Source organism: Daphnia pulex, chromosome 4, assembly GCF_021134715.1.
Source record: "Daphnia pulex isolate KAP4 chromosome 4, ASM2113471v1".
Classification (NCBI taxonomy): domain Eukaryota; kingdom Metazoa; phylum Arthropoda; class Branchiopoda; order Diplostraca; family Daphniidae; genus Daphnia; species Daphnia pulex.
The window spans coordinates 3,557,818-3,577,728 of NC_060020.1; the positions used below are offsets into that span (position 1 = coordinate 3,557,818).

The 19,911-nt window shown below is 40.7% G+C and overlaps 2 protein-coding genes and 2 long non-coding RNA genes across 6 annotated transcripts; 3 read left to right on the top strand and 1 right to left on the bottom strand.

Moving 5' to 3' along the window:
• Positions 1 to 493: 493 nt before the first annotated feature.
• LOC124192008 (dnaJ homolog subfamily A member 2-like) lies at positions 494 to 2,775 on the bottom strand. Its single transcript, XM_046585133.1, has 8 exons — positions 2,608 to 2,775; positions 2,131 to 2,417; positions 1,986 to 2,066; positions 1,789 to 1,922; positions 1,589 to 1,731; positions 1,387 to 1,527; positions 1,132 to 1,317; positions 494 to 1,044 (listed from the first exon to the last, which is right to left on the bottom strand). The coding sequence occupies exons 1-8, from the start codon at positions 2,674 to 2,676 to the stop codon at positions 853 to 855; spliced, it is 1,233 nt and encodes a 410-aa protein (XP_046441089.1). The 5' UTR covers positions 2,677 to 2,775; the 3' UTR covers positions 494 to 852.
• Positions 2,776 to 4,375: 1,600 nt separating this feature from the next.
• LOC124192263 (protein kibra-like) lies at positions 4,376 to 10,899 on the top strand. 2 transcript variants are annotated; one of them, XM_046585479.1, is made up of 15 exons: positions 4,376 to 4,972; positions 5,429 to 5,538; positions 5,618 to 5,821; positions 5,960 to 6,119; positions 6,199 to 6,455; positions 6,532 to 7,025; positions 7,089 to 7,386; positions 7,451 to 7,757; positions 7,821 to 7,907; positions 7,973 to 8,171; positions 8,231 to 8,435; positions 8,497 to 8,726; positions 8,790 to 9,374; positions 9,440 to 9,573; positions 9,646 to 10,899. In XM_046585479.1, exons 1-15 carry the CDS (start codon positions 4,848 to 4,850, stop codon positions 10,142 to 10,144), a joined length of 3,894 nt encoding a protein of 1,297 aa, XP_046441435.1. In that variant the 5' UTR covers positions 4,376 to 4,847; the 3' UTR covers positions 10,145 to 10,899. The 2 variants fall into 2 exon arrangements, with proteins under 2 accessions (XP_046441435.1, XP_046441436.1); XM_046585480.1 differs by having other exon boundaries at positions 4,653 to 4,972; positions 7,089 to 7,362.
• Positions 10,900 to 11,185: 286 nt separating this feature from the next.
• LOC124192272 lies at positions 11,186 to 11,618 on the top strand. The gene is made up of 3 exons (XR_006873646.1): positions 11,186 to 11,308; positions 11,405 to 11,495; positions 11,558 to 11,618. It is a non-coding gene; the product is annotated as an uncharacterized LOC124192272 (long non-coding RNA).
• A 3,191-nt stretch (positions 11,619 to 14,809) lies between these two features.
• LOC124192269 lies at positions 14,810 to 15,450 on the top strand. 2 transcript variants are annotated; one of them, XR_006873642.1, is made up of 4 exons: positions 14,810 to 14,951; positions 15,046 to 15,144; positions 15,209 to 15,309; positions 15,393 to 15,450. It is a non-coding gene; the product is annotated as an uncharacterized LOC124192269 (long non-coding RNA). The 2 variants fall into 2 exon arrangements; XR_006873641.1 differs by having other exon boundaries at positions 15,209 to 15,341; positions 15,393 to 15,447.
• The last annotated feature ends 4,461 nt before the right edge of the window (positions 15,451 to 19,911 follow it).

Here is a 19,911-nt window from a genome sequence, read left to right on the forward strand (position 1 = left end):
GAACTGAACGTCTGAATTGTCAGCCATCAACATCATTTATTGTTCAAACTCGACATGCCGATTTCCTCAAGTCGCAACTAGCGTGATCCCGTTTTTCTGTGTAATCCCTATCCGGAAGCCTTTGCACTCAGATGCTATTCTAGTTTCGACATCCAAACGGAGAACGCACACACTCACATCCCAATCGTCAATTTTGATTAAGTCACTCGAAATGACAGCCAAAATAAAATAAGCTCTGCTTAAGTCTTGCCACAATGTTTCCATTATTGTCATTGAGTTATCAAGATTTGGTGATTGACTAAATGTAGGGATTCGGTAATGATCTGCAGTCAACAAAACCTGTGATAACGCATCGTTTTCTTCTACAAATTGGAACAGTGACATCATTAGCAATGGCGAAGCAGCACAACGGATCCTAATTACAGTATGAGTAATGATGAGTAAACATGACAAGACAGGGAAGGGCTACAGAAAAAGAACCAAGCTTGAAAGCTTGAAGTGACATCGTTTATTTCGTGTTTACCAAAGGATGTCAAGTCGAGATAGGGGGGCCAAGATTCCCAGAGTACAAATTCAAACGAAAAACAGTAATCTTGATTGTTCTTTCACTATATGCCATGAAAGGCAACGATTCACCTAACCAGCGTGACGGTGAACAGTCGACCCCCCACTTCTTAATTTTGCTACACTGGACGAACAAATGTTTTCAGAACGACAAGCAATTTTTTTTTTTTTTTAAAGTCGAGGAAAATGTTTTTCAACTTAAGATAATTCAAGATTTGAAATTTGGTTATAAAGGAAAGGGAATCGCCGAATACGAAAAACAAGATCGACTTGTTTTCGCTTGTGAATCTACTGATGGGCGCACTGTACACCTGGTCCTGATGGACCTCCCTCTTCATCGTCAGAATCATATGCGTTGCTGGGTCCGCCAGCTCCGTCACGGCGTTCATTGGCGTCGTAATCGTGAAGGTCAACCTCCTCGACGTGCTCTCCTGAGGGTGGAATGACTGAGGGTCGTCCGGGTAAAAGTTTCTCGATCGCCTATCGAATTTCACAAATAACAAAATTGAACATTTTGTTATTTCATTAACTAATCCACTCCCAACTGGTTTTCAAGAATTAATGTACCATAATTGTTGATTCATCAGCAAAATGGCTAGAGGGGAACTCTACGTCAAATTTAATAAACAGCTCTCCTTTTTCGAAAGGACTACGGTAACGAGGCATTCCTTCGCCGGGCACCATCTTAGTGCTGCCGGGTTCGACTACGTTTCCTGGTGCTTGTCGGATCACCAAATCACGGCCGTCGAGATGCTATTGGCACCAAAATATAAAACGGTAGAATAAAAAAATCTGTCGAAAAGAAATCTTACAACAACTAACCTTCAACACATAGCAGAACCCACACAATGCTTCAGTCAGAGTTATAGTGTGCATCACGCAAAGATCGTCTCCTTGTCGCTTGAACTTTTCATGGGGTTTCTGTTGCAAAATTATCACTACGTCGCCAGCTTCAACTCCGGGCTATTGGAATATCACAGTTATAAGACACTGCAGATCAATGAATGTTTGTAGTGCAAAATACCTGTTGATCACCTTCACCGCGAAACAGAATTTTCTGTGAATCTTTCATGCCTTTGTCGACGTGAACTTCCAAAATTTTGGTTTCGTTCTGTACTTTCTTGCCTTTACAAGCCTTGCAGCGATCTCTCTCGTTGATCATCTCACCTGTAAGATTAATTCAACATTAGACAAGGAAAATTAAAATTTCCAATGGTTGTTTACCTTCTCCATTACAGGTTGAACATACTGACTGAATCTGTTGCATCATACCAGGTCCAAGTGGTCTCAGGGAAATTTTTATTCCACGACCTTGGCAGGTTGCACAAGTAACATTGGCTCCAGGTTTGCCACCTTGCCTGTAACAGAAAAAAAAATTTGTAAAATACTGGCCAAATCAAATGACATAAAAATACACATACCCACTGCAAAGAGCACAAATGACATTCTTGCTCAACTGGAGCTTGGATGTCTTTCCATTGTAGAGGTCTTCCAATGTCACTCTAAACATACAAAGACATGTTAAAACCTAGAAACTAAAGCTGCACACAGCACAAAGAGCCTTACTTGAGAGGGTGCACAGTATCTTCTCCTCTTTGACGAGTCTTTCGACGACCACCACCTCCCATACCTCCAAACAACCCACCACCAAAGAAATGGGACAGGATATCATCGGCGCCAAAACCACCATGTTCATGTACACCTTCTTGCAATCCTTTCAGTCCATGTCTGTCATAAACTTCTCTCTTCTTTGGATCAGACAAGACTTCATAGGCAAATGATATCTCCTTAAACTTCTCACCAGCCTCAGGGTTCTTGTCAGGGTGGAACTCTTTGGCTAGTTTTCTGTAGGCCTAAAACAGATAGAGAACATGTTAGCAGAAATCAGTTGTCATTACAAAACTGCTAGATAAGTAGCCATTGTTCCTAGACATGCCACGACATGACCCTGAAAAATCGATAGTTTGTTCTTGGAATTTAGAGTCGTATTTCGGATTTTAGAATATTTTTGCTTCACAAAATTAACACCGAACACATAACTACCTTTTTGAGTTCAGCATCGGTGGCTTTGGTTGGGACACCAAGGATTTCGTAAAGAGCATTGTCAGCCATCGCAGATTTTTTGACCAGCAAGATTGCAGAACTTCTAGTAAAATGGTAGGTCTAATTTGTCCCAAAGGCCGCACCACTCTCCTTCTGAGGGCAGTGAGGACAGCAAGTTGGTTCTTTTTGAGGCAACCATCATTAAGGAAACCAGCTAGAGTCACCCAGCGGCGACTTGTCCAATTTTAAGACGGAGGGAATTATTTGTTGGGAGATGAATTTTGTTCCTTTTATTATAATTGAAAACTAAAATTTTAGTGTCAAATTTTGTTGTACTATTTCATGAAAAAAGAATTAACGATGGGAAAACATCACCATCTTCGTTAATTGAGTTCTATTTGATTGATGAGTTCTTTTCCCTACCGCTATGTGGGCATAGATGGTTACTGAAAGATGATTGGCTCTTGTCCAAAGAAAGAATCGGCCTTGTACATCAAGTTATCGGTGAAAGCATCATTGCCATGTTTTTCTTTCTCATCCCGAGCTGCGCAATGGCCTCATTCTTTCGGATGGGAGAATGAATTTTCTGTTTTCGGTGGCAGAATACGAGAGAACACTCAACTCGGTACTCATTGAGGCTAGGTGGTTCTGCAACTTATTAATTACTAGCTCATATAAACATGGTTAAAATATCGACCACATGCCTAGAATGCCTGCCGAACCCACAAATTCCTGCTTTGCGCTCATAAAAAATTTTAATTCGGAGCCATTATTAGACTTCGAGGAAAGCCACGGCCCATGGCTTATCTCTTTTTTATTCAAGGTTATATCATATTTTGTTGCAGTTTGTATTCATCTGAGAAAAAATTTATGTCTCTGATCACTAACAATGGGGCGAAAGTCGAAGTTAATAGGTATAAAGTAAATTTTATATGCTGCACTGATTATAAGAGTGAGCTGTAATTTTAGAATTTACTAATTTGCTCGTGATAAGGGATGAGCATGTCAATGTCATACATAGAGGTTTTTCCTGTTATCTTCCAGACTCGAAAAACAAACAAAATTCGAAAATACGTTGTGCCAAGTTGGTGTTACGAATGTGCTTGATATTTAAATAAAGTTGATCCAATCGTAACAACCTCTAGTTATCGCATTGTTGTATTGGATTTCATAATCAGTTTTATACAGGTAACTGAAAAAATATTTGAAAAATGTTCATAGCCAATGCAATGCTCCTCGAATAATTTATCAAAGCAAATTAAACTTAGACTAGCCGAACCAAATTCCGTATGAACGGAGAAAAATAATTTGTTTTTGGCTCGGCGGTAGCGGCAGGGGAATAGTTGATAGTGCACATTCCTAGACGTTTTTGTCTAGGTCTCTGCCGAACAGCGTTCTTCCCATTTCCATTTGGCTTTAATAGTGCAGAGTATCTTCGTAAAATTGCTGTCAACCTACACTTAAGAACATGCCAATGAAAATTATTCGTTATGAATTCCGTCTTACTTCTTTATTTTTTTAAAATTCTATTTTGTCGTGTGAAGAAGAAATGCATCCATCTCCGCTGAATTAAGGAAATAATTACGGTGTAAAGCGCCAAAGATTAGAACTGATAGAGAGAACAAAGAGCTTTAATTTTCAAAGCACGAGCCATTTGGTACGAGGATTTCAGTTCATGTTTGGCGACTGGTACATTATTATTAGGAAAATATTCTGCGTTTTTCCCAGTTTATTACTGAGAACAACGACATCTGCTGTTCCGTAGGAGGAGGGCACTATTGGCTTCGAAATTGTCGAGTCTAACATTGAAGGAGGAATTCCTAGCTGGAATGCACCTTTAGCTTCGCTCGAATTGGTGTTTCGGCATAACTTGGAATTTTTGGACATTTAGAAGTGATTTTCACTCCTAAAAAGTGTTGGAAATAGTTCAACGATATCATCTTGTTGAGACACCGTGGTCAATTTCTGGGTTTTCCTGCAAATTCATGGTAATGCGAACTTAAAAACCGTTGGGGAAAATGTTGTGTTATGATAATGGGTCGCATTCCAATGACGTCACAAATAAAATGGCGCTGCTATCTACAAAATGAAACTCTCGACGTCCTGACTCAAGCTCAGAATTCTGCATCTAACATTCGACATTTCAGTGCAAAAACAGCGTCGAATATACCGTGAATGTGTTAGTGAATGATTTTTCTTCTGTTCTTTGTTGTACTTTTGTTGGAAATATTGCCATCGACATGTCCAAGCGTAATGGTGAGATCCCTTTGCCTCAAGGATGGGAGCTTGGTCGAGATTACGATGGCAAAGTGTACTTTATTGATCACAACAGCAAGAAAACAACTTGGGTTGATCCTCGAGACAGGTTTGTTAACATTTCAGATACTATTAATTTGAATTATTCTCTTTGGGCCCATCCTTCAAATGATGCTGAGACCTGTTGTCGATTGTGGAATGCTAACATGGCTGTCAAGTCCACACACAATAATTCCAATGAACTTTTGGATTATTTTTCTTCTATTTTGAAGTTGAGCCATAGCTTTTGGGAAATGCATGAAAAAAAATGAGAAATGTCCCCAAAACAAATGTTGAACTGAACTGCTATATCCTTGTTTTGGCTGCGCATACTTCCTATACGTCCATATTGTAAATTAAACATTCCAAGTATCTGTTGATTTAAAATTCAACTGAATCCTAATAGAAAAAATAGTGTTTTAAAATTAGTGTTAGATTCCAAAGAAATATGCAATTAAAATAATAGTTAATTATTTATAAAGTCTAGTGTTAATCAAGTATTGGATTTTTTTTGGTATTTATTTAGGTTAATAAAGCCGCAAACATTTGCAGACTGTGTTGGAAATGAATTACCTTTAGGTTGGGAAGAATCATATGACTCTCAGGTTGGACCTTTTTACACAAACCACATAACCCGTAAGTAAAAAAAAAAAGAAAAAAGAGTCAAGAGTTACATGACCTAGCAAACAAACAATTGTTTAAATTGCCTATTCAGAGACCAATCAGTTAGAAGACCCTCGGCTAGAATGGAGGTCTATACAAGAAGCCATGCTGAAAGAATATCTTCAAACTGCCAAAGAAGACCTTGAAGCCAAGAAAGAGATCTTGGATATTAAACAACAAAGATTAACTATTGCACAAGATGAGTTTCATCTACTTCGCCATGCCTACACAGGGCTTGATGCTTCGCGAACATCATGTAAGTGAAATTCTTCTTCGATAATGTAACGTCACAGGCGCTGGGATATTTCTTAGTTAGAACATCTCATTGCCACCCCACCCCCATCCTCTTTGTCTAACAAATATAATAAATATCCGGAATAATTTTTTTTTACAGTGAATTCCACAAGCAGTGGGTCAAGCACTAAATTTGATCCGGATTTGTTAAAAGCCGATGTGGCTTTAGCTAAAAATAGAGTTGCCCGGTTACGCCGGGATTTAGATGTTGCCAGAGCTGAATTCGCCTATCAGCAACGGGGTATCGACATGCTTTCACAGTAAGTTAGCTCTTTAAAGGAAGAATATCTTAATTGTCATAGAACCTATCTTAATCTTTTCATTTTCTTTACTTGACAGAGCTGAGACTAAATTGTCTTCTTTGCCTTGTGGTTACACATTGCAAGAAGCACAAGCCATGATGGCTGAATTGCGCAACATTCAACACTCGCTATCAAGCGGCGAGAAAGAAAAAGCAGAATTAATGGCTTCGTTGTCACGGTTGCGCGACGATTTAACCCGACTGAAGCCGCTGAACAACGACATGTCTCCAGATTTATCAACGTTATCCCTTCCACAAGAGAAATTTAGCACAGCCTCCCAAACAGATTTATCAGGTAGGATTAATTTAGGGGAGAAAAAAAAACAATAATGGAAATCATCAGTTTTACGCTAAATTTGTCATTTTTTCAGGCGAATCAGCTCCAATCGGAACACGCTTGGCTGAAATGGCCCGAACTCGTCTTCAGTACGACGAAGCAAGAAAACATTTGCAATACTTGCAACAGAAAATGGCAGAACTCGAGGATAGAATCGCTCCTGGTCAGAGTGAATCTGATAAAGACCGACTTCTGCTCATTCAGGAGAAAGAACAACTGCTGCGGGAACTGCGCAGCATCGCACCAAGGTCGCGCTCCAAAACCGAGATGGAAACGGTTCGAACCAAGATTCAACGGCTTGAGAAAGATCTTAGCCAAGCGTTAGAAGCTTCTAATCGAACTATAGCCGATCGACTTAAACTCCACGAAGAAAAACAAATTTTGTTGCAATCAATGAGATTAGCTTTGCGCAACGTAGCACTTTTAGAAGGGCAGCTCCGTTCACTATCTGCCAGCACATTAAGCATGTCAAGTAGTTCGAGTTTAGGATCTCTTTCGACTTCATCTAGGAGCCATGCATCGTCCAAGGTACTTATCTCATGAATTGATTTTGAATCTCATATAATTTATGGGTTTCTTTTTTGTTTCAAGGGCTCTTTATCATCTGTGTTATCGTTTACTGATATCTATGGACCACCACAATACTCTGCCATGGCTAATGCGGCCTTGCCTGGTCATGCCAATACACCTGGAGAAAGCGGATTATCTGGCTCACCAGTTGTAAACATGGCCGACTTACACCGTCGCGTAGAACGACTCCTTGCCAATCGAGAAAATAATAATATTAATTCCAACTCAGTTTCCATGCAAACGTCCGAACAAGAAGCTATCTATGCTAACTTGGTTGCACCACCTAATTTGCTTAGTTGCATCAATTTTGATCAAGCAGGCAAGTTTCCGAGATTCAACGTTGTTGGTTTTTACTTCTAATCGGTTTTTTTTTAACATTAAAGGAAGCACAGTCAGTTACGAACCCAATTCGTCTGATTTGCTGTTCAACGGTCCAGCTTTTAAACACCGATTACCTTCGGAACGGTCGAACGAATCAGGTGTTTTGAGTGGACTGTCGCCAATTCCGGAAGCTCAAGGACTTGTGAATATGACGTCTGGCAGTGAAGGTACTGACTGTGGTACAGTTTCAGCTTCGGCTAGTTGCGAGTCGGTGACGGGAGATAGTGGAGTTTTTGATGCATCGTCCAGACGAACTTCATCTTCGAATCTCTCTCATTTAGAAACCGCTCAAGTGAAAGTTGGCCTAAGGTAAGCTTAATCCAATAAATCTGTTAAATTTATTATTAATTTTTTTTCCCTTTTTAAATGTAGATATGCATTTGCTGATGAATTTCTCCATGTAACAATTGAAAGAGCTCGAAATTTAGTGGCTCTCCTGATTGAGAACGGCCACAAAGTGTAAGTTATTGTTCATTTATTAACGTAAATTGTCTTGCAATAACGATTTTATTTTCTTCGTTTAGTTGTATCAAAGTTACACTGCTCCCTAGCCCAGTAGAAGCAGCATCATCTTGTTGCACTAGGTCAATTACAGATCTGTCACAAGCTGTGTTTGACGAGAGCTTTCGTTTAGCTGTTGCTTCAACGAAACTCGACACCAAAACGCTACAGATTTCCGTATACTCACGACCAGCGACTTCGGATTCTCATGAAGATTGCTTGGTTAGTAAATAGTTATTTTAGCTGTAATTTAGATCAGAAACTTATATCTTGTTTTGTAGGGATGGGCCCAAGTATCACTGGCGGATTTTCGGCCCGACGCTAACTCTGTCAAGTGGTATAACATACTCGCGCTCAGGTGTCTTTCTTCGAGCAGCCATCCTCTGTCTGGTTCAGCTAGTGAAAATGGAACAGGGCTTAAAGAAGAAAGCAGTGACGAGTCAACAATCGTCTCGTCGCAACCGTCTACCTTAACTCGCAATCAACGTAATAAGATTTATATTATAAACAAATTTTGCAGCAATTTAATTGTTATCGTGCTTTGCAGGTGGTCCCATGTCAGAACTAGAAATAGTTGAGCAAGGGACTGACAGTGAAGACGAAAGTGAAAGTGAGGATGAAGAAAGTGAAACGGACGAAGAACCAACCGAAGGTGAGAAAAGCGTTAGCCAGGAAAACCTTGTTGACCAAGCGTTGGAGCAAGTTGTGCAAGACATTCAAGAAGAAGATGAAGAGGAGGAAGAAGAAGAACGAGTATACGCTGTAGAGCCTGTCCAGGTAATTTAAAAAAATTCACTCCTATGGATTGAAAGCTAAAATGTCATTCTTCTACTGTTGCAGGTGGCCAACAAAGGTACCAACACGGAGTGTGTATTTCAACCAGACCGAGGCGCTTTACGAAGACCGTTTGGGGTAGATGGATTTCATCATCGAGCCATTTTAGTCAAGCGCTCACAAACGTTTTCACCGAGCGCTGCTGCCAGCCGCGCCGAATACATTTGTCGATTGAATCGCAGCGACAGTGATAGCTCCATGCCACTGTATCGTCGTGGACCTTTTCAGCGAAACTCAGTCGAAAGGAGGTCTCTTCGTTGGCGAGCTAGCTCGTTGGCAGCCAGTGCAGCAGCGTTGAGTTCATTTGGGGAGGCCGGTCCCATGAGAGAAGTACCAGTAACACCCGATGCACCTGCCAAGACCTCTAGACATCGAAAATCCCGCGGACATCCTGCTACACTACCACCGAGGACATCTGTAGATCTGGAGTTGGATTTGCTAGCTCAGAACAAGCGTCTACAGGAGTTGCACGAAGAATTATCTAAATTGCGTGAATTAAAGCGTCGCATGGAAGATGCTCGGTATCTTGGCAATCAAGATCTCCCTGCATGGTTGTCGGAAGACGACCGCCTTCAAGCTTTATTGGAGCATGTAAGTTATTTTGCTCTTATAGCACTCTTGTGGTTCTGTTTCTTACTTACTTTTTTTTGTATTAGGCTGAAAAAAGAAAAGAAGAAAAGACTGTTGAAGAACGTAAACTAGAGAAGCTCGTTCGAAGAACCTCCAGAGAAATCTATAGACTTCGAAAGAGCAAGGCTGGCAAAGGTCAAATGGATGTTATATCTTTCAAGTATGTATTCAAAAGACGAGTAAATTGATTTACTTTTCAATCATTTTCTAACATTACGTTTTTGTCGCTCAGGGAAAAAATGGCTTTTTTCACCAAACCGAATTCGTCGTTTTCTTTCCTTACGCAACCGTTTGATGACGACGAAGAATCTTACGTGATTGCAGCTAAAAACCAAGAGGACCTGAAAGCTACCGGTGATTCGTTTTGCCATAAAAACGAATCTGTAGATGATGCGCAAAAACCTCGTCTAACTAGTGCTCAAATCGCCGAACAGAGATTGGCTCAACTAAGAAGCCACGAAGTCAGGAACTTGACACTCGCTGAACTTCAGCGATTGCAGCATTTAACGGGCGACGTTCATTCACGAAGACTCACTTTGGCTGAATTGCAAAAGCTTCAGCAACAGGCCCCCATTGTCGACAGTAGACATGCGGAACTACTGAAGCCCCGACTTGTGTCTTTTAAAGTCCAAACAGCTCAAGAATCCCGACCGATGCCCGAACCAGCAGCCGAGAACGTAACACGTAAAATCGAGTTTGATTACGACTTGGAGTTAGGGGTTGAGGTTTAAGTTGCTTAAATTAAATGTCTCGATTGAGCGGATTTAAATTCCGCCACATTTTTGGCCTGCACGTGAAAGGGGTTGTGACACTTTTTTCCATAGAGAATCTCTGCTGCTACAGAGTTAACAAAATTTTTAATCTCTGGACCATTTAAAAATTAATGGCAATCGAAACGGACTGCCGGACTTTATGATGTCCTTTTTGGAATCCGTTAAAGATATTTTTCCGATCGTGTTTATTTTTCCTTTTTTTTTTGTGAACAACGCGCCAAACATTGTTATGTGTTTCTGTCTTGCCCCTTTCCCTGAATCCTCATAGTAGTTTCAGTGTAATACTTCGTGCTCACCAAAATTTGTACATAAATTCGGAATTTTAGATTGTGGCCTGATGGTAATCAAACGCGATAAACGTGCCGTTATTTCAAGTGTCTTTCCTTTTTAAAAAATTACCAACCGACTCGTTTACACGCGGCTTTTATTATTCTCTCAGAGGAACTGCTTTGAATCCTAATGTTGATTTGTGTGTGTAACGCACGTGCCTTACAAACCCCCCCACCAAACCACGCCTCTTCCTCTACCGAAGCGGGGTTTCCTTTTGAAAAACGAAATGAGTTACAAAATATGACGTTGTTGCATTCTCCCATTCGTTTACATTTGTAACTTATGTTAATATTTAAATCTTTCTTTCGATGCAAAGAGTCTGTGCTGCTCATGTGTTGTCATCTTTGTACAGTATCGAAAAATAAAATACTACCGACCATGAACTTGGGTTACTGCTGATAGCCACCGTAAAATGAAATAACAAAAAATCAAATCACTAAATCAATAAATGTTTTGTATCTTCAATCTTCATATAAGGATTTTTATTTTATTTTACTTATTGCTTTTTTTTTTTAGTTTTGGTATTTTATTTTATTTTCGAAATCCATACGATCATTTATCGTATGGCACGCCGAAAGGCGAAAGGGTCACAAAAAAGAATGTTTTAATTTAAAAAAAGTTTCGCCGCAACGCTACCTAGCGGTCAAATATAGAACTGCATGCAAAACCTTTCTTGCCCCTAAACGCGAAATTGTCTTCGTCAGAACGTGAGAAGTTGTAACATAAATCATTTCATCTGATGAGTCAACAATCAACGTTAAGCTAGCTTCGAAAATTACCAATGATTCATAGGTAAACTCGAGTGATTTCGTCTGTAATAACTTGTCGGTGATGTGTTCTATTCCGTGTATATGTTGGATAACCTTAATGTTTTTCATCAACTCACAGTCAGAGTAAACGTGAAAGTCATGCAATCTATCGTCAACTATTTTGTTCAAACTCATTGTACTCTACTGAATGTGTCATCAAAATTATACAGGTAAAAACCAACACTAGATTTATTTCATGCTAAAACATATATTCTTCTCATGTTTTTATTAGGATTATTCTTAATTATCGGCTGTTTCTATTGAACTTGCTAGATCACCGACCCCAGCATGGAACAGTCTCTCATTCCATCTTATAGAGAATCTTGGATAACTGATTTGTGGTTTCATGTGTATAAAAGTTCACTTGTCATGTTACTGAACTTTATTAATTGCAGTCTAATATGTATTTTTGTTGTATTTTCAGGTTTCTAAATTGGCATGACTGACTATATGAGAAGTTATGTACCAAGAAAAGGTAGAAAACAAGATTCCTTGTTTGCTAACCGTTGGCTGCTACGTGCTACCCATGAATCTCCCTATTTTTCAACAACAAAAAAAGAGGTTAAATATTGTGATCATGCTATCATCATTGTAAGTTGTGTTTACATTGAATTTAGAGAAGTTTTAATACTAATAGCAATTTTAACGATTGTTTGGTTTCTTATTTAGATGTTGCCTATAAGACCATTAATGTGGGGCATCTGGTTATCCCTACAAAATAAGGCAATGACCAGCACACGTTCAACGCGGATCATTCGCTTTGTCATCGAACTTGACTCATTCCATCTTCTGGATTGCTTAGGAAAGCTGATTGGTGTTACCTGTGTAACTTCATTGTCATGTCACTGAATTTAAATTTTGTTTACATTTTGTTTCTTGATTTAGCCATTTAGGTAATGACCGAGAAGATGCGGCCTACATGAACATCATTTAGGCGGCCAGCATCATTCGACTACCCAACCGGCTTCTACTACCCTGCTCTCAACACAGCACGGAGTTTTACCCTTAGCTTTTTGGCTGTTCGCGATGTGTGATGGCGTTTCCTTGGACGAGATGATGATTTTGGCGAGAAAAATATTGCGTGAGTAATATACTTAAAACTGTTTAATTATTCTTTTACTTATTTAAAATATTTTTTTTTTTCATTTACAGGTTCTACCTTCAGGTTCCTAAATATGAAAAGTAATGTTCTTTCAAGAAAGTCAACGAGGTCCCTTACTCCCTTGTTTGCTAACCCAATGGCTGCTACCCTTGAATCTCCCTATTGAGCTCCTTACACAGTCCCCTCTTGATTTGAGGTATTGCTTTTTGTCGCTACAATCTTATTTAAAATTATTGTCATCCAATTATAATGTTCATTCTGCTTACAGGGTAATCCTTCGCTACTGATCATGGACTCCATTGGTGAAACTGAAAACCGACGAGAGAATGCTGTAGTCCAAGACTTATAAATTGTGTAGTTAGATTAAATTACAAGTGCATTTCTGGGCTCCCTTCTTTTCTGTGGCCCCGTTTCCCTAACTAACCACTAACCAACGCCCGCCGGTGGTCACTCACCCGCTGTGAAACCAGGAGGAGGGGAGGGCTCTGGTTGAACGGGGACTTGGAAGGCGCATGATCCGACGAAAACTTTTAGAGGGTCATGAGTCTAACCCGGAAGCCTATTATGACTAATCGCTCCCCAGTAAAACTTGCCTCGCACTCTTCTCTCTTCTTCCATTTCCAGGTAATCTCCCTGGATCTACGCCGACATTGCATGTGCGAGTTTTAGCAAGCAATCCGCCACCCAATTTGACAAAAAGTGACAGTTTGTTTTCACGGAAATTTCGTCAGACGGTTACAAAATTTCTAATTCAACAATCTCATGTAGAAATTTGCATCTAGTCTACTGGCGCAAATTGTGATTCTTTAAGCTTGATTAATTTAGGTGATGTGTTAAAAGCAATTGTGGGTAGCTAAACAATTGAACTAATCCACTTTTTCTGAATATTTTGTTTTAGACCACTTTGTTGTTTTTAGATTTTCTTGTGATCTATCTTCAAAATATTCTGAAAAAGCGAATTAGTTCAATTTGTTGGTTAATGACAAATCTTCTAGTTAATGAAAATCAATTACCCCTCCCCCCCCCCCCCCAATCTCCTCCTCGCTGTTTTCCCAATCGCGAAGGCATGTTTTTGACCATGCCAATGGTTATGGCTCGGACACTGAGGCCATCTGTGGCGGCCATATTTGTTTTCAATTTTGGGGCATAGGCAAGCCCTTTAGCCCCTACCTTCTTCTTGCTTCCCTGTCAGTTGAAGCGTGGGTTTTGAGAGTAAGGACGCCATTTAAATTCGTTGGTTTTTAAAGAGTCAACTAGTTTCATGTAAATTTGTGTTTGAACAATAGCTATCAGATAATGTTGCTCAATAATATTTGGGGTAACTATTTGTTCGTCTGCAGGGAGTGCAGGCCGTGTGCAATTGGACATTGGACTGATTGTCGGAGTGCAAAGTGCCAACCGCCTAGGTGTGATAATTAAAATGTTTTTTTTTTTTTTTTTCTAGTGAGATTATACTGAACTGAGCCTTTATTAAACAAGACTGCCGAATTGTTATTTTCCCAATCGAAATATCCAGTGTTATTCACGGGCATACCGTCCCCGTTGCACTTGCACGAGGTTGAAAGTCAAGCAGGATAGGCTACATTTGAAACAGCCCACATCACATCGGTGTGAATAGCAAATAGGAATTTAACTATTTATTTTTTCGCCCACATTTGACTCTCTACACCTCCATGTGGAAAGAAAGTTTCTTGTTACACATATCAGTAAGCCTAACACGATAACTTTATTGGCATTTCAAACAAATTTTTGACAACGAGATGTAGTACAGGTTCCCTCTTGAATTTACAGTTTACTTAGAGGTCATCTTCAACTTATCTTACTCAGAATTTAGAGAATTTTTAAAGTGAGTGTGTTTCAATTATTTCTGAAAATTTCTAATTCCAGATTTTGTCAGACTGAATGAAAATCTCCTTACAATTAAAATAACAACACGGTTAATGAGGATTTGTTGTTTGTAAATTGTTAGCTGCTGTCACCTCTGGTTTTAGTTCATTTGTGTTTCTTGATTTGAGGTATCAAATTAGTGTCACTGCAATGCTTGAAAATTGTTGGCATCTTACCAAATGTCCATTCTCCATTCAGGTTAATCCCTCAAAGCTGTGTTGTGGACTGGTTTCTTACAGCACTATTTGTTGCGTGCCTGAGATCGCAAGTAGGCCGCCTACGTCAATAATCTAAAACACAGTGTGTTTATTAAGTGGTCCTGGCACGGAGATCCTTGAGTCAATGCTGGCCTTTGTCCATGAGAGAAGAGTGACTTTACGCCCTGTAACTACCCAACAAGAAGTCGCTGGGCACTCGCAGTCAAGAGGAACTACGCAACCTTCCACGGCAGTTGCAGACCCCCCAAGATCAATCCTGGTCGTTCCTTGAGCCCGATGAAAAGCAAGTCCCTGACTATTATCAGATCTTCAAGGATTGCATGGTCTTTGGTTGAGACCCGGATTGCAGAGAGACGTTATCAATGACTTGTGAAGTTTATTATCCACATCGCCAAGATTACCCCTTTATTTAATATTGGGTAAGTGCAAACTTTAATTGTTATACAGCAATCGAAGAGTGGTAGCGCGTAAAGTGACACCTTAAAACTAAAATAGATATTGGTACTACTGCAGGACAAATATCATCCGCCGTCTGCTTTATTCTCTTTACTTTGTGGATGATGGAGAAAGAGTCGTACACTCGTACGTTAAACTGTTTAAAATTAAATTTAGGTATATTTTCAACATGTTCCAACTGATGCAGTGTTTGTTAATTATTTTTCAATTACCATTGTAGATTTCAACCTGCAGACGGACCGGCCAGTTAGCATGTCCTTCACGCTTGAAGGTCGAGGGAAACATTGTGTAAAACTGTCAACGCGGTGGTGTAGAGGTTGGGTGAGCTGGACGTGTTGCATCATTTTCAGCAGGTACAATAGCCGCAAGGCTCAGCCATTTGGTATTCATTTTGATTTTTGTAGACCCAACCCCAGCAACGTCAACCTAAAGAAGGAAAGGCCAGTTTGCATTTCCTTCACTTTAGAAGGCCACGGTGATCATTACGTAAAACTGTCAATGCGGTGGTGTAGAGGTTGGGTGAGGAGTGAGGACGACACGTGTAACATCATTATCAAGTAGGTAAAATAGCCGCAAGGTATAAGATGTGGGTCAGGGTGAGAAAAAGTCGTATAAAAGGAGAGAGAAAAGTCGACAAGGATCAGTCGAACGAGTATCTCCGACACGGTAACAACTTCAGCGCACTATTGGTCACCAGCTGCATTCTTCATCGTGTCATCAGTTCGCAATCATAAGTAAATATTCTGTTACTTGTTATTTAGTATCAATTTCTATTGTTTTTTAGTCAGTAATTTTTGAATATTAATGTTCAAATTAATTATTGTCTAGTAAACTATGGCGTTGTGCTACTGTTGGGCGTTGAATCGCTGACGGTTGTGTCGACCACTGGTGTACCGATGTCTCCTGGTCATATCGAAGCACAACATTGCTGTCTTAATACTCATCATCAACCAATGCTGCTCCAGCTTACACCACCAAGGCTTCAGAGTATTACAAGTTGCATTAAAGGAGAGAAAAGGTTTTTCCGACACGACAACAACTTCCGCGCACAATTTGTCACCAACTGCCTTCTTCATCGTATAAAGCGGTAAATTGCAATTTTCTACATGGAATTGTGTATCAACTCTCCTTTTTTTAAATAATGTCTGTTATTTTTGCATAATTATGTTTTTAATTTATTGTATAGTAAACTGTGGTGTCGTGCTGCTGTTGGTTGCTGTCCTGAAATACTACACCACCGAGGCTTCGGAGTATTATACTACAATTTATGCTGCCGCGAGATGCATCACTGAAGAGACCGAGTACTACATGGTGATTCCATTCGTATTAAGCCATAACCATTTGGTATTGATTTGATATTGTTTGTTGTAGACCCACCCCCAGCAACGTCCAATTTGCATGTCCTTCACGCTTGAAGGTCGCGGAGATCATTACGAAAATTTGTCAATGCGGTGGTGTAAGGTTGGGTGAGAACAGAAAGTGTTTGCTTTATTATCGAGCAGGTATAATAGTCGTAGGGCTTAAGAGAGGGGTCAGGGTGAGAAAAATTCGTATAAATGGCAAGAGAAAAGTCGATAGGGATCAGTCGAGTGAATACCTCCATCACGGCAACAACTGCAGCCCACTACTATTTGTCACCAACTGCCTTCTTCATTGTACAACCAGTTCGCAATCATAGGTAAAAATTCATCTTTATTTCGAGTCGTGAATCAATTTTGTCTTGTTTTCAGTTTATATTAGTAGTTATGGTTTATATTCGATAATGTTCAAATCGTTTATATTGTTTAGTTAACTCTGGCGCCGTGCTGCTGTTTGGTGTTGTATCGTTGAAGGTTGGGTCGACCACGGGTTTACTGATGTCTTCTGGTCATGGTGGAGACCAAGCAACAGCAGTGACAGAATACTACACCACGCCGTCGCCTTACTACGAAACGAAGTCAACATACGCAACATCTACTAACAACACCGAGGCCCCCCCCCCCCAAGTGCACACCACCAATGCTCAAGAGTTACGCTACAAATTACGCTGCCCCGAGTTACATCACCAAAGCGCCTGAGTACTACATCACCGAGGCACTGCAACTGAGGCGGCGAAGTACTACGTAGCCCAAGCTTACAACACTGCAGCTGCTCCTTCATACTACGTTGAACTGAAACTTCACCAAGGCTGCAGTTAACTACACCACAACCTACGCTACACCTAGCTACTATGACGAAGCCCCAAACTACTACACCGAAGAGGCCACATGTTACACATCAACGTACAGTGCCCCAGTTTACTACACCGAGGAACCCAAGTATTACTCTGCTCCAAGCTACTACCAAACTGAGGCTCCTGTTTGCTATACCAAGGCCACCGAGTATTACACTACAACCAAACGGTAAATATTGTTTCTACATGGAGTTTTGTCTCACTTTATTTTTTTTCTCTTTGGTTATATGACATTTCATATTGAAAATTGATGTTCAAATGTTTTACCGTCTAGTTAACTATGGGGTCGTACTGCTGTTGGTTGTATTATCCTTGATGGCTGGGTTGACCACTGGTGAACCGATGTCTCCTGGGTATGGCGGATACCAAACCGCAACGCCGGCGTCATACCACAAAACAACATACGCAGCAATCGGATACTACACCCCCAAAGCCCTAGAGTATTACACCATAAATTATTATGTCCCGAACTTCTACACCGAAGCTTCAAAGTTAAACTCAGCCCCGAGTTAAACCACCAAGGCAGCGGAGTACTACACCACCAAGGCAGCGGAGTACTACACCACCAAGGCAGCGGAGTACTACACCACCAAGGCAGCGGAGTACTACACCACCAAGGCAGCGGAGTACTACACCACCAAGGCAGCGGAGTACTACACCACCAAGGCAGCGGAGTACTACACCACCAAGGCAGCGGAGTACTACACCACCAAGGCAGCGGAGTACTACACCACCAAGGCAGCGGAGTACTACACCACCAAGGCAGCGGAGTACTACACCACCAAGGCAGCGGAGTACTACACCACCAAGGCAGCGGAGTACTACACCACCAAGGCAGCGGAGTACTACACCACCAAGGCAGCGGAGTACTACACCACTTCGTATGCTGCCCAGCCTCTTACACCGAGACTCTTAAGTACTACTCCGTTCCCAGCTACTATTCCGATGCTCCAGCTTATTACGCCACTAAAGCGGTCAAATGCTACACCGGAAATACTTCTCTGCCCAGAATTACTACACAGCGGCTGTTCCTTCGTACTACGTTGAGCAGAAACACTGCACTGAGGCTCAAGTTTACTACACTACAACTTACGCTACACCTAGGTACTACACCGAAGTCCCTAAGTACTACACCAAAGAGGCTGCATATTACACAACTCACGCTGCTCTCAGCTGCTACACTGAAGCTCTCAAGTACCACTCTACCAAGGGACCTGAGTATTATACCATTACTTACGCTGATCTGACCTGCTACACCGAAGATCCGAAGTATTCTACTGCCCGACTTACTACACCACTAAGGCACCTGGATATTACGTCACAACCTATGCTTCTCCAGTTTACTACAGGGAGGTTCTTAAATTCTAGAGCCGAAATTTATGTTTTGTTTAAATTTGTTCAGATTTCTCGGCTATGTCAAAATAGTAACTAGTCACTTGGAATGATGTTGATCACTTAAATGAGCGAATACATTTTTTAATGGTAAACATCTTGTACGAATTTTAAACACCTTCAAATCTTTGACATTTCGACGTGTTCTAATTTTTGTTGGATCTTTCTTACTTCTTATGTCGGAGGTGTTTGCATTCGGACACTCTATTGCTTGGACGAATTTCGTTTTCAGGGTAAGTTATGCAAGTTAATAACTCTGTATCTGCAACTTAATTGGCGTAACAAAGATGCTCATGGCAGATCGTTCGGTTCGTCATAAAAGTTTATTTGCAGAGTCTGAAGTTGATCAGGCACTTGCATAAATTTATGTAAAACTTCAAAGTTATATGAAATGTACGAGTGTTAAACATTATAAAAGACATAGCAAACAAAAACTTTAAAGGAATTGTTTTATTGTCCCACCTCCACCCACAATTCCACCACATTTTACAATCACACATACATAAATACATACATACATACACTTAAGTTAACCCGTTGGCTGCCACGCCATACAACCCGTAGGTTGTTCTTCTACTACTCTACGCGCCACGTCAGAAGGATCTATGACCAAGGAGGGACTTGCCATTGCTGACAAGTCCGGGCTGACACGGTGACAGGAGAAGATGGAATGCACGCCTCTAGAATCCATCACCGTATCGACAAGGGGGAAGTCCCTATGGTGCACTGCCTAACAGGCGCCTTGCGGCGAATCTTGGGCTGGTGCGACTGTCCGACCCCGCGGCATGTAAACCACGAGACCGAACAGCGCGGCCCGTGCTAAGGAGCTAGGGGAGAACAAAGGCGTGGCAGCCAACGGGTTAACAAACACAAACGAAAACATATTACCAACAACAAATGATGATCCGCGCTGACATTTTGGAGATACTGGCGACGTTTTGGTGTCCATCTTCTCCACGTCTCCTCTGCATTACCTGAATAAAGAGAAAACAATTCTTAATTAGTGACATGCCAATAAAAGTTACATAATACAGATAGAAACAATAGTCAGGTTTTTAAGCTCAAAGATTTAAAGATGCAATTTCTTGAACGTAAAATCAAGCTTGCAATAGTGAGAACTGCAAACAGAATAAAGCTCACTTGCTAGTTTTTTGAAAATTTTCCGGAAGTAGACCGGAAGTAACAACAGCGCCTCAACCATTGAGCTGTCATCAAATTAAACCACATTTTCGTGATCCCCATGAAATTTGGGGTCGATTAGGTGTGATTTAGATGAAATCCAAAATTTGGCCAAAATCGAGAATTTTCCTGAACTATAG

Excerpts from the sequence above, each read along its gene's own strand:
- LOC124192263 (XM_046585479.1), top strand. The coding sequence starts at position 4,848 with ATGTCCAAGCGTAATGGTGAGATCCCTTTGCCTCAAGGATGGGAGCTT. Across the intron at positions 6,120-6,198 it reads GGTATCGACATGCTTTCACA|AGCTGAGACTAAATTGTCTT; the intron begins GTAAGTTAGCTC and ends TTTACTTGACAG. Across the intron at positions 6,456-6,531 it reads CTCCCAAACAGATTTATCAG|GCGAATCAGCTCCAATCGGA; the intron begins GTAGGATTAATT and ends TCATTTTTTCAG.
- LOC124192008 (XM_046585133.1), bottom strand. The coding sequence starts at position 2,676 with ATGGCTGACAATGCTCTTTACGAAATCCTTGGTGTCCCAACCAAAGCC. Across the intron at positions 2,418-2,607 it reads CCGATGCTGAACTCAAAAAG|GCCTACAGAAAACTAGCCAA; the intron begins GTAGTTATGTGT and ends TATCTGTTTTAG. Across the intron at positions 1,318-1,386 it reads GGTTCTGCTATGTGTTGAAG|CATCTCGACGGCCGTGATTT; the intron begins GTTAGTTGTTGT and ends TGGTGCCAATAG.